General features: G+C 38.6%; 2 protein-coding genes and 1 long non-coding RNA gene across 7 annotated transcripts; 2 read left to right on the top strand and 1 right to left on the bottom strand.

The window, feature by feature from the left end:
• LOC140013049 (uncharacterized) lies at nucleotides 1-2682 on the top strand. Of its 3 annotated transcripts, none has more exons than XR_011820116.1 (3): nucleotides 190-490; nucleotides 590-665; nucleotides 2230-2682. It is a non-coding gene; the product is annotated as an uncharacterized lncRNA (long non-coding RNA). The 3 variants fall into 3 exon arrangements; XR_011820115.1 differs by lacking the exon at nucleotides 2230-2682 and adding an exon at nucleotides 1736-1857 and having other exon boundaries at nucleotides 191-490; XR_011820114.1 differs by lacking the exon at nucleotides 2230-2682 and having other exon boundaries at nucleotides 1-490; nucleotides 590-1857.
• A 3444-nt stretch (nucleotides 2683-6126) lies between these two features.
• Nucleotides 6127-7126, top strand: LOC113713186 (ylmG homolog protein 1-2, chloroplastic). The gene has a single exon (XM_027236837.2). It carries the CDS (start codon nucleotides 6232-6234, stop codon nucleotides 6901-6903), a length of 672 nt encoding a protein of 223 aa, XP_027092638.1. The 5' UTR covers nucleotides 6127-6231; the 3' UTR covers nucleotides 6904-7126.
• Nucleotides 7127-7257: 131 nt separating this feature from the next.
• Nucleotides 7258-11557, bottom strand: LOC113713171 (uncharacterized). 3 transcript variants are annotated; one of them, XM_027236816.2, is made up of 8 exons: nucleotides 11143-11557; nucleotides 10843-11026; nucleotides 10078-10163; nucleotides 9240-9352; nucleotides 8834-8899; nucleotides 8612-8721; nucleotides 8464-8529; nucleotides 7258-8158 (listed from the first exon to the last, which is right to left on the bottom strand). In XM_027236816.2, the coding sequence occupies exons 1-8, from the start codon at nucleotides 11235-11237 to the stop codon at nucleotides 7670-7672; spliced, it is 1209 nt and encodes a 402-aa protein (XP_027092617.1). In that variant the 5' UTR covers nucleotides 11238-11557; the 3' UTR covers nucleotides 7258-7669. The 3 variants fall into 3 exon arrangements, with proteins under 3 accessions (XP_027092617.1, XP_071918141.1, XP_027092625.1); XM_072062040.1 differs by lacking the exon at nucleotides 11143-11557 and adding an exon at nucleotides 10373-10448 and having other exon boundaries at nucleotides 10843-10978; XM_027236824.2 differs by lacking the exon at nucleotides 11143-11557 and adding an exon at nucleotides 10373-10500 and having other exon boundaries at nucleotides 10843-10977.
• Nucleotides 11558-11575: the final 18 nt, after the last annotated feature.

The raw sequence follows: 11575 nt of genomic DNA, 5'->3' as shown, positions 1-11575 counted from the left end.
TAGAGTAGGAGTTTTAGGTCTTATTTGATAATTCAATTCAACATTTAAAGTTAATGAATTTAAATCTTAGGGTATGTTTGGTACCCATAGAATTGGGATTTAGAATTGGAATTGGAACCCCAATTCTAATTCTTGTGTTTGGATGCTGCATTTTCCATAGAATTAGCATTGAATTCTAATTCCAAGAGGTTCCAATTCCATGAATTGAATTCTTTACCAGATCAAAAGAATTCTAATTCCAATTCCACAATTAAACGGGTCCAAACGCGGATCTAATATGGATCAAAAATTAAAATCGGGTCAAGGGTATCGGCACCCCTCTCTTTCTATCTAACTCACCATTTTTCCTCAGCCGCAGGTGCTCTGCTCTCCACCATCGCTTCCACCTGCAACCCTTTCCCACCACCGTCTCCCCCCTGCCTTCCGTTTCTCTGGCCACTCATTTGGTCTAGATCCAAATGAATCTGACAACGATGGGAGAACTGCCCTGGTGTGTATATATATACTACTCTCATTTGACTCCTTAAAAATTATTTCTAGAATGCAATTCTGTCTTTTTGTTCATTCTACATCCTTTTTTTGTACTCAGCATATAGCTGCATCAAAAGGAAACGAGAATTGTGTGCTACTGCTTCTGGATTTTGGAGCGGACCCCAACAGCAGAGGTATCTCCAACTTTCATACTGCTTTAAGTTATGACGTCCAAATACTGCTATGGGAACCCAACTTTGTGATGATATAGAAGCAGGAAAACAATTTAAACAATTCACCTCATTATCAAGAGGGCTGTCCTCCTTGCACCCCCCCACATCATTTGTCGCAAACTAATGACAATTATAATTTGCATGCCCCTTCTTCATGTTTTATAACTACAGTAATGGCAGCAATAGTAAAAACTTAGCGAAATGTGGCCCCTAATACTCTCCAGGCGTCAGTTTTATTTATTAATTTGAGCCGTCTTTGATTTAATTGCTAGTACTGTATGATTTACCCCTCATCCTGTCCGAGTGCGGACTGTATGGGCTGGCCCTCTTGCATCAGTGAGAAGTGAAAAATACCCTTTTGGTCATTCCGTACAAGTTGAAAATGGCTGAATCTGCATCTCCTAGACAACTGTAACACCAGTCTCATTTACTCTTTTAAAAGGTGTCTATATTTACTGCGATTGTCCATTTCATTTTGGTCTGCCTGTTGATCTGTATTTTTTTCATTTTGTATTTTGTTATTGCTGTTTTTGGGGGTTGTTGTACTCAAATCTTTTATAACTCCCTTCTCATATGGTTTGAGTTTTGGCTTTTTTAAGTGTAGAATTCTCCTTACTCATTAAAGAGACTAACATGCTCTCTACAAAATAATTGGTATCTTTGAGGCATAAATATCACTTCTGAATCTTGATGCCTTCTCTTAGTGAAAGTTCATTCGACATTTAAGGCAAATCATTTTTTTCTAGTTTTGTTTGAAGACAGCATAAGCAAAGAATTGGAATGTCCAGCCATAGTCATAGAACTTAAAATACAGGAATTCTGTTTACCTTTGATGGACGTTTCCCTTTATTTACTCTTCAATGATATGAAATCAATGTCCAGCCCAACACGTTTTTAAGTTTAGAGATCGATTGCCTTTCATGACTAGGTGCATATTTGCCTTTCATTTTTAGTTCTATAATGCAGTAGCTATTAAATATGTTCTTAAGAACATGACATTGTGATGTTTTTCTGGTGCATATCTGCCTCAGATATGGCATCTGAAGCAACATCTCAGTCAAAAGGGAAAGGCAAAGGGTATTTCACTTGGACTCCTGAAATGGATCGTGTAATGGGCACCTGTTTTATTGACCAAATGAACCAAGGAAACAAATTGGATGGTAAATGTGCATTGGTAATTGATTTTTTTGGTAATCTCCAGTTGAAGTTGTTTTGTAGAAGAAGTTGAGCTGATTGCTGGAAGCCCAAGTAGAGCAAGTAGAAGTTGTTACTACTCCATCGTGTATCCATGACTTTTTAAATTCTGATGAGTTCTTTGTTTTTTATGTAATGGATCAAAACAAGATTATAGAAAGATTCTAGAGAGTATTTCAGCTATTTTCTCTGTTTTTGAGATGATAAGAATGGAACATTGGATCTTTTGTCTGATGAACTAGCATTTTAGATATTGAGATTAACATAGCTGCCTGTGTTGATGCCCTGACTTGTCCTTGAGTTACATGAACCTTTGCATTCTTGGATGAAGTTGATGCTGAGATGCGAAGAGTACAACATGAGGTTGATGATGAAGATGAAATGAAAGATGAAGATGAGGAAAATGGAATGGAAGATGATGGTCCAAATAATGATGGTGGTGTAAATGCTATTAACGAGAATCGAATTCGAACAGTACAACCAACTAGCGAGTGGACACAATTTAGGAATGCTTTAGCACGAGCAATGTTTATTGACTATCAAATTAGACAAGGCCATCATGGAAGTTGAAATTTGATAGGAATTTATTCGAACTTAATTTCATATTAGAATGGCCATTTATTGAAAAATAGTAGCAATGTATAATTGTGCTTTTCTTTCTCTTTTTTTTTTTTTTGGCTAAAAACACTTTGTTTGCGTATTCCACTATTTCTTGTATTCCTATATTGAAATTTCTTGTAAGATACAAAATTCAAATATTTATAATAGGTACAAGTTATGACTTTCCTCCCAATTCATATCATAGAGTAGGCTTTTGATTTTCTAAAATTTAAAGTTCTTAACTTTAAAAACGTATCAAGGTTTTAACTCGATAAATATTAACTACTTTTTAAGTTAGAATATACAATTATTTTTTATTTAATATAATTTAATTTTTTTAAAAAAAAGAATTTTTTATTTTTGCAAAAAAGGAACTAATTTTTAAAGCTTTATTAACAATTAGTTAAATGCAAGAAAAAATAAATTATTAAAGGTACTAATTGGTTTTTTCCTTAGAGCTTTAGTAACAATTAGCTAAATGTTAAAAAATTATTATATAGTAAAAAAAAGAAATTTTTTATGTAAGGAAATATTAGTTGGAAACAATTCTAATTCCTAATGAATTCTTCTCTCATACAAACAAAGAATTTGGAATTTCAAATAAATTCCGTATCAATTCTATGCATTTCCCAAACGAAAGAATTGAAATGACTTGGAATTCCAATTCATAGAATTCCAATTCTATAGAATTTCAATTCTAATTCAATTCTAATTCTGTAGAACCAAACGTACCCTTAACATATTTAGATGATTTGGTAATAAAAAATTGAACATCTTGATTAAGTGGTATTAGATCAGAGTGAGATTCCGTGAGTTGAGTTGTTATATATGTCAAACTTTTAATAGCAAGGCTTGGTAAGGAAGGAGGCTCCTTGAAAGAGGCTGAGCGTCTGATTCGCAATTTTCTCCCTACGACACCCCGAAAGTCCGAAGGTTTCTGAACCTCGAGGTTTTGGTATGGCCTCCCAAAGCATAGTCCTCCAAAACCCTGCCGTCCTCTCTCCATATATCTCCACAGCCGTGATCTCTCCTCCGTTGCCAAGAAAACATCCAAACATAATATCTTGCCGCCAACCAACTTGTACGGCAGTTTCTGCCCCCAACGCCCACCGCTCAACCGGTCCTACGCTGCCGCTGCTGCGGGTTGTCTCCGTTCCTCCAAGTGAAAAGCCAAAAACGATCGCTTCTTCCTCTTCGGCGCCCGTCCACCATAACCCATCCACCGACAAATCTCAGAACAAAAACTCGCCCCCTCCTCAATCGTCGTCCAGTTTACTCCTCTCCACTTCAACTCGGACCGCCACTACGCTCTTGGTAATGGCTCTAGCAGCCTCAAAATTATTGGCCGGCAGAATTCAGGCCATTTATGGCCTCTTACCACAAGTAGAACCCTTAATTTACTCCTCAGCGGGTCCTGCTTTCTTCGCAGCAATCGGCGAATATCCCACTACCGTAAGATTAGACACCCCATTAGCTATCCTCGCTGGTGGGATGGCAAAGTGGCTTGACATCTACGTTGGGGTATTGTCGCTGAGATGTTTGCTCACCTGGTTCCCCAATATACCTTGGGATAAGCAGCCTTTATCGGCTATTAGGGACCTGTCTGATCCATATTTAAGCCTTTTCCGGAGTGTAATTCCGCCGGTTTTCGATTCCTTGGATCTTAGTCCGCTCGTGGCTTTCACTGTCTTGGGGACCATTGGCACGATTTTGAGGCGGTTTTGAAGATCTGCAGCAAATGAGTAACAGTCATATCCCGAGAAAGGAACAATAAATTCTGTACCAGTTTGATAGTTAGTTTGGAGAGGGCGGATTTTGGTTCTAGTATTAAGCAGGGAGTGCCGTCCACTTTTTCCAATCCCAGTCTCTAATGGCATGAAATGAAAGAGGTTTGAAGAATTTAAATCTAAAGGCCTTTTTATCGCATGCATGTATGGTATTTTACTATTTTATACTACGTCGATCAGGTATAGCAGTATGGCATTTACTGTGGAAGATCAATTAGTTAACGAAATTTGATTTGTCAAGTCGTACGTACGTTAGAGGTACTGCTAGAGGGCGCCGCTGGGCACAGCAAACAAGAGACCGCCCACTCGGTGCCTCTCAGTCTCACAAACAAAAACAAGAAATCGACTAGTTGTAGTTGTAATCTACTAGCAACCACCAGCAGACTGGTGGCCACCACCAAACCTTTAAGGTTTTGGTGGGGTGGGAGGCAGGGGTTCGAACCTTGCCTCCCACCAAATTGACACATTGTGTGGTCTTTCAAAAAATTCAGACGGGTGCACAATGCACCCGTTTAGTTTGATGGTGGTTCTGCACTCTGCCCCTTCTTAGGCTCCCTCTTCACTCTAAATTAGAATAGAATAGGTTATATAAATGTATCGTTGTTGACAAAAAAAAAAAAAAGAGTCAAAGGAATGAGTTTCAATATATCCACAGTTTGAAATGGGAAGCGGGAGTTGTCTTGTTGCCAGAGGCACATCAGGCCTTTGTTTTTACCTATTGTACATTTGATCATATCATTGTCATACAATAAGGTGCGTTTTTCGTGAATATATTTTTTAATTATCTTTTTATCTCTCATATATTGTAAATATATTTTTAAATTATATTTTTATCTCGCATGTATCAAATCACTACAGTAATTTTTCTTCAAAAAAATGCAATCCAAACATAGTATACCAACAATCCAAACATAGTATACCAACTGAAAAATGAGCATTTATCAGCATTGATAAAGATTAAAGAGATTAGTACTATTTTGGACTTCTCTCATACTAATTTGAATCATTGAATTTTTGAAAATTTAATTTTTGAAAATCAAATCTATCCAAATATGAACTGAAACTTACGTACTACAGGAAAATGCACGCTGTTAACATGATAATGCACATAGAGATACATTAAGTTCATGGCTTCTGAAGGAAGAACCAATTAGTAACATATAATCTATATCTGATTTTACTCAAAAAGAAAAAAATTAACATACTGATAAAGATCAATTTGAATTCTCGATTATTTTTCGCAATCGAAACATTTTAGGAATTTTGTAAGAAATTTTGATTGTGGCAAGCAGGTGCAAGTAGGGGTGCTAGCAAGTCAAGCTGCTCGCGAGCAGCTTGATTAAAAGCTTGACTCGAGCTCGGTAAAATCGAGCTCGAGTTCGAGCTCGAGCTACTTGTTAAATTTAACGAGTTGAGTTCGAGCTCAAGAAATAAGTACTCGAGTGCTCGCCGAGCTTAATCGAGCTCTCATATTTTATTTATATTATATATTATATATTTAAAAAAAGATTATAGATTTATTTCAAAACTCGAGTTCGAGCTCGAGTAGCTCGGACTTGATATTTACTCGAGTTTAGTTTTATTTCATCGAGTCGAACTCGAATCCAAATTTTTTTACTCGATCGAGCTTGAGCTCGAGCTCGAGCTCGAGTAGCACAAATTTTAATCGAGCTCGAGCTCGACTCGGCTCGATAGCACCTCTAGGTGCAAGGAGGTCTCAAAAATGAGACCCATCGAATAAAATTGTGCAAAAAGGGTAACTGGTGAAATAATACCAATTCCTGAGCCCGAGTCTGGAAAGTAAAGTACTACTTATTGGAATAAAAAAGAATAGATAAGACTCGTAATAGTTACTCAAAACCCAATTGAAGGAAGGCAGCTTGGGCAAGTCTAGAATCGACTCCGCAGTACCCAGAATCCGGAGATTTCGTTCGAGCCAAAACCAGATGGCTTCTTCCCTCATAGCCTCACAGACCTTAATCCTCCGAAAACCTACCGTTATTTCTCCGAACAACCTCACCGCTGCCTATCCTCTGCGGCTTTCCTTCTCCCTCGCAAGCCCTAAAAGGCCGGCAATGATTACCGCTTCCTCGTCGACCCTCCTCAGTAACTCATCTGCCAAAACCTCTGGGTACCAGAACCCCGCTCTATCGTTGCTCTCAGGTTCAACTCGGACAGTGACTACGCTGTTGGCTCTCACTCTAACGGCCTCCAAGCTGTTGGCCGACAAGGTTCTCAATCTGGGCCTGCAATTGAAGAGCTTTCATGGCCTGCCGGAGCCTTTAGTCCACTCCGCCGGCCCGGCTTTTTTCGCCGCAATTCGGGATGCTTCCACTGGAACTTTGAACACGCCGTTCACCGTGGTTGCAGCCGGGATGGCAAAATGGCTGGATATATACAGCGGGGTTTTGATGGTTAGGGTTTTGCTGAGCTGGTTCCCCAATATACCTTGGGATAGGCAGCCCTTGTCTGCAATTAGGGACCTGTGTGATCCGTATTTGAATCTTTTCCGGAATATAATCCCTCCGATCTTCGATACCTTAGATATCAGTCCGTTGTTGGCTTTTGCCGTTTTGGGGACGCTTGGCTCCATTTTGAAAAGCAGCAAAGGATTTTGAAGTGAGCGGATCATCGATCTGACCTGCTGCGTTTGTATCTCTGGTTATGGATTAAGGACAGTTAGTACTATCAATTTTGTAACTTTTGGAGAAACTATATGATACTGCTGTGATGTTTATCGCTAGCAAGTAGTCAATCGCTAGCAGTAGCCTGTTGGTCCCTGGTTCGTGTTCAAGAGTCCGCTTTTGGTCTATCTAGCGATATAAATTTGAATTTTTGCAATTCTTTTTTTTCTTTTTTAAGTGGAAGCAAAGCTCAAAGAACTTCTACCATCGCTATATTGGTTCCGCAATTGAACATTTTACAAGGGAAATGGGATCGTAATGGTGAAAATGGCATTGATCAACAACTAATTTTGCCCCGCCACTAATCTTCTAAGGGAAGATAGTTTGAATCTCCATTACTTGCTTAAATGGCCTTACAAGTTGACAGATGCATAGCTGCTGAGTATGGGAAATTATATGTTAACAGGACTACCTTCCTTGTAAGCTAGAAACTCCTAATGAATTTTGTAGTACATTCTTCATTTTACAGCTTCAAAACGACACGAGTTCCATGAAACCCTTACCGTGAGACTACAGTACAAAGGGCTATAGCCCATAGCCAGAAATAGACGCGCCTGATCCGGAAAAACTAGAATCAAAACGGCTCCAAAATTGCACTGCATCTTGCCTGGTTCCTTTGATAGGTTAAGCAAAAATTTATCCACAGTTTTCAGCAATGACCAGTTGAGCTATGGCCAAAGTAGGGGGTATCCACATCCTTCTAGCACTTCCCAAAGTAAGAAAATAATGTTGGTTGTCTGTCACCGGAGCTAGAAGCTTTCTTTCTCACTGAACTCGCACCTGGCTTATGAGTTTTGGTAGGAGATGTTTTCTGAGTTTGTTCCTCAAGTTTCACCATTGTTTCTTCACCTGCACCCCTAACCTTTTTTGTTACTGGACTTTCATGTAGCTTCTCACTTTCATCATCAGCGTGTTTTGTATCACTTGAACATACTTCGTATTCTCGCTTTACTGGAATATGTAGAGCCTCATCACGAGAAAGATCAGAAAAATCGGGTTTAATGTCATTCTCAGCTGATTTGGTGACATGTTGATGGTTGGTTAAATCATCAGCTTCAGATTCCTCCTGCAAGCCCATTGGCTCTCCCTTTATTGTTCTGTTTTCAGTTTTCGAGTCTGCTTGACTGTTTGCTCCTTTCTTGGAGAAAAACTGTGAGATAGTTTTGCTCTCATCTCTCTTCAGTTGTATCTGCAGTGCAACCAAGATAACGCATTAACTTTCAACACAAATCAGAACCCACGGCATAAAAGTGGCAGCATCTGACACACACATAATACGCAAAGTGACTACTGTTAACGAGCGAATGCTTTTTTAGTAGAATAAAGTTATCGTTGAAAACCATAAATCGCACAGATAAAATAAGAAATAAAATTAGTATGGCCTTGCATTCAATACTCTCCAGTCAGTCACTTGTGCTCTTGCAAGTGAAAAAGACAGAGGAGCAGCTAACCATGCTATATTAAATCTTTAATAGAAAACTAGATGACCGGTACCTCACTAATGCATTCTGGGCCATCAAAAGAAAGTTTACCCATAGCAGTTGTTACGGGATGCCATACCTACAAAATTCGTACAATTTTAGATTCATGCGGCATAAATGAAAAAGAAAATACTGTTCTTCTATTTCATTGATATTCTCACCAGATCTGATTCTCCATACGGTTTCAGTATTGTATCAAAATCAGATGATGAAGGACCATTTAACCACATTTCTGTTGCTTCCTTGTTTCTCAAAATCACAGGCATCCTGTCTACAATGTAAAGAACCAGTTATGCATAAATAACTCCAATATCAGACAAAGAAAAATATATTATCTTACTGGAGAGGATACAAGAAAAGAACAAAGCATTTGTATATCTTACCATGCAGCCATTCCAAAGTGGATGATGATGAAGTTGTAACTATTGTGAACGTATAAAAGACCTCACCTGCATGTGGAAGCATTAGGAACCAATCTTGCAGAAAGTAAAGAGAGTATAAAGACTAAAGAGTAAAAATGGACTTGTTGCTATTTTAGACCATGTTCCAACATAAGCTTCAAAAGAGGGGAAAACGAACAGAAGAACAAACGCATCTTGAGCTACTATATGAATATCAACAGGTCCTGTAGACAAAAGACAGTAATCCTCAACATAAGGAGTCCAATTTTTTGGACATGATCCAAATATAAATGGAATGTTGGCAATAACAAGGATGATGCTTGCAGAAACTTGCATATGTCACTATAAGTTGAGAGAGATATCAGGATGTCCATCACTTCAAGTTTACCTTCTGAATTTTTCCAAGAATCAAAAAGAGCAGCAAAAACTAGGGGCCTCCCATCCATGAAATATATGTAGTAAGGTTGCTTCTTTGAACCATCTTTTTTCCACTCATAGAATCTGAGCACAATAACCAGTGCTTGGTTATAGCTACCATCACGTAAAGTACAACATCAACTTAAAACAGACAAGTATCCCCTTTCAGAAGCCTATATCACAATTAAAAAAGACAGATCGAGATGGTCCATTGAATCTCGTAAATGCAACTTAGAAGATTCTTAATGTTCCTAATGAACAAAATTTTCAATAGCAAAACCATGTCAATTTTTGCTTTTGGTAGTATGACATGAGAAATGGTTAAACAAATTGAGAAGTTCGATAAAACTCCATTTTGTAAAGTAAAGAAAGAAATAAAACTATATAGCAATAATAGCAATTTGGGATTTAAAATTTAGAAAGATAACTAATTAAATTGCAAAGGTAACATATCAAATGAAGAATAAAGGTGTGTGAAAGTTCTTCGCCAACCAGACACGGTTTACCAATTGCATAAAATTTTTCAATGTACCAAAATATAGGCATGTTTATCTATGGCTCATCATTTTCAAATTCATATCATTAATTGGCTAGAACAACATAACGAGCATAAAATGGAACTATAAAAGAGAACAAAAGCAATATCTACAACATATCAACCACATTCCTGACAGCACTAAAATTGACAGGATAGTGAGGATAAACTTGGCCAGATTTCAAATTTGGTACAACATAGTATGCCAAAACAAAAAAACCAAAAGCTATACGAGCAGGGAGGCCCTACACTCGTGTTAATATCAACTACATACCCTTCAACAGCAACCAAGCACCTATTGTTAGGAAGAAGACGGCGAAAAGAAGCCTTCTCTCTTATTGACTCACTCCGAGCATTAAACTGCAACAAGCAACACCATCCTCAATGCTTAAAGTCTAATTTAGCAAAGATAAGAAGCATAGCAGCCATCTAAAGCTAGATATTCGCATTGCAGTCCAAAGTATCTTTTCCCACCCCCCTGCTTAAACTTTTTCAGGGCCTTGTTAAAGACAGTTTTATAAGGGTAAAATCATCCATGCAGAAACAAACCATAAACATAAGTACTCAACTAATTCGAGAATATACGGTCCGACCAGAATCAATCTCATTTGCTCAGGTATCCACGTGAGCTCTTCCAAGAAGAAACTATAAAGATGCAAAGCTTCAAAAATAACATATGCCTTCAAAGATCTAATACCTTAAAACATCAAACACGAACAATCATCAGCAAGAGAAGACTCTCAGACAATTTGTGGAATGACCTAACTTAATTGAGAGCAAGCAAACTGCAAAATGCGGAACACAATCTTCACAAATGAACGGCTCCTAACGTCCAAGACACCGTTCAAAATCCCCCCCCCCCCCCCCCCCCCAAAAGAAAAGTCCCCGTAGCAGTGGTCTACAATCTACAGTCAGCAGATATTGTAGAAATTTTTTTTTTATCTCAGATAAACTGCTAATACAAGAACAACTCTGTGCCCCAAAAAAAAAATCAGAAATAAGAATACACTATTACTCTAGGATGGATGTCATTGATTACCATCTTGAAGTGATCAGGCTTTTCGGTTTTCTTGGTAAAGCTAGGAATAAGCCCCCATTTCATACACTGAACTACAGCTCCTTGCTCTAGTTGGGCCTGACCAACCCCATCTCCGCCCTGGCCATCTTCTCTCCTGACGACCGGCAAATTAAAACCAGGCGAGGCATTATACGCCGGCCGATACCTAAAAATTTCACAAACAAACCCATGTAGCCAGCAAAGAGTTCTAGAGGTCACTTAAAAACTAATGAACAACAAAAAGTATTTGTTTAAAAAAAAAAAAAAATGTAGTGGGTTTACCTATTCATGTCTACATGACGAATCCGACGGCCGTTGAGGTGACAAGCTCTAGGAATATCATCCGGCCTCAGAGTACAGCGAGCCCTTCCACACATAGCTCCTCTTCTTTCCCTCTTTCTTTTTTTGGTCTTTGTGCTCTGCAAGCTATCGGACTTCTGAGACTGATAGCAGGAAATTTCTCGTGTTTTGTTGACTTTTCTTTTCCTCTTTGTTTAATAAGGGCGGGAAGGAAGTGGGTTCCGGTTGGGCATTTTGCCGGTGGGTCTGTAGACCGGGTTCACCCAAGTTTTTGCCTTCTGCTCCTGGTTGCTCGTAAGTCGTACCCAGCCGTGGAACTGCAAATCAACCGCTTTGGTTTCTTCATATTTTCTTGAGAAATTTTTCACTCTTCTCTTGAGATTCGGAGCAGGAATCATATCTTATTTAGCAAATC

The sequence above is a fragment of the Coffea arabica genome, chromosome 1e, assembly GCF_036785885.1.
Source record: "Coffea arabica cultivar ET-39 chromosome 1e, Coffea Arabica ET-39 HiFi, whole genome shotgun sequence".
In the NCBI taxonomy this organism is placed as follows: Eukaryota; Viridiplantae; Streptophyta; class Magnoliopsida; order Gentianales; family Rubiaceae; genus Coffea; species Coffea arabica.
The sequence above is the reverse complement of the archived record's forward strand: the minus strand, read 5'-3'. Positions and strand labels throughout refer to the sequence as shown.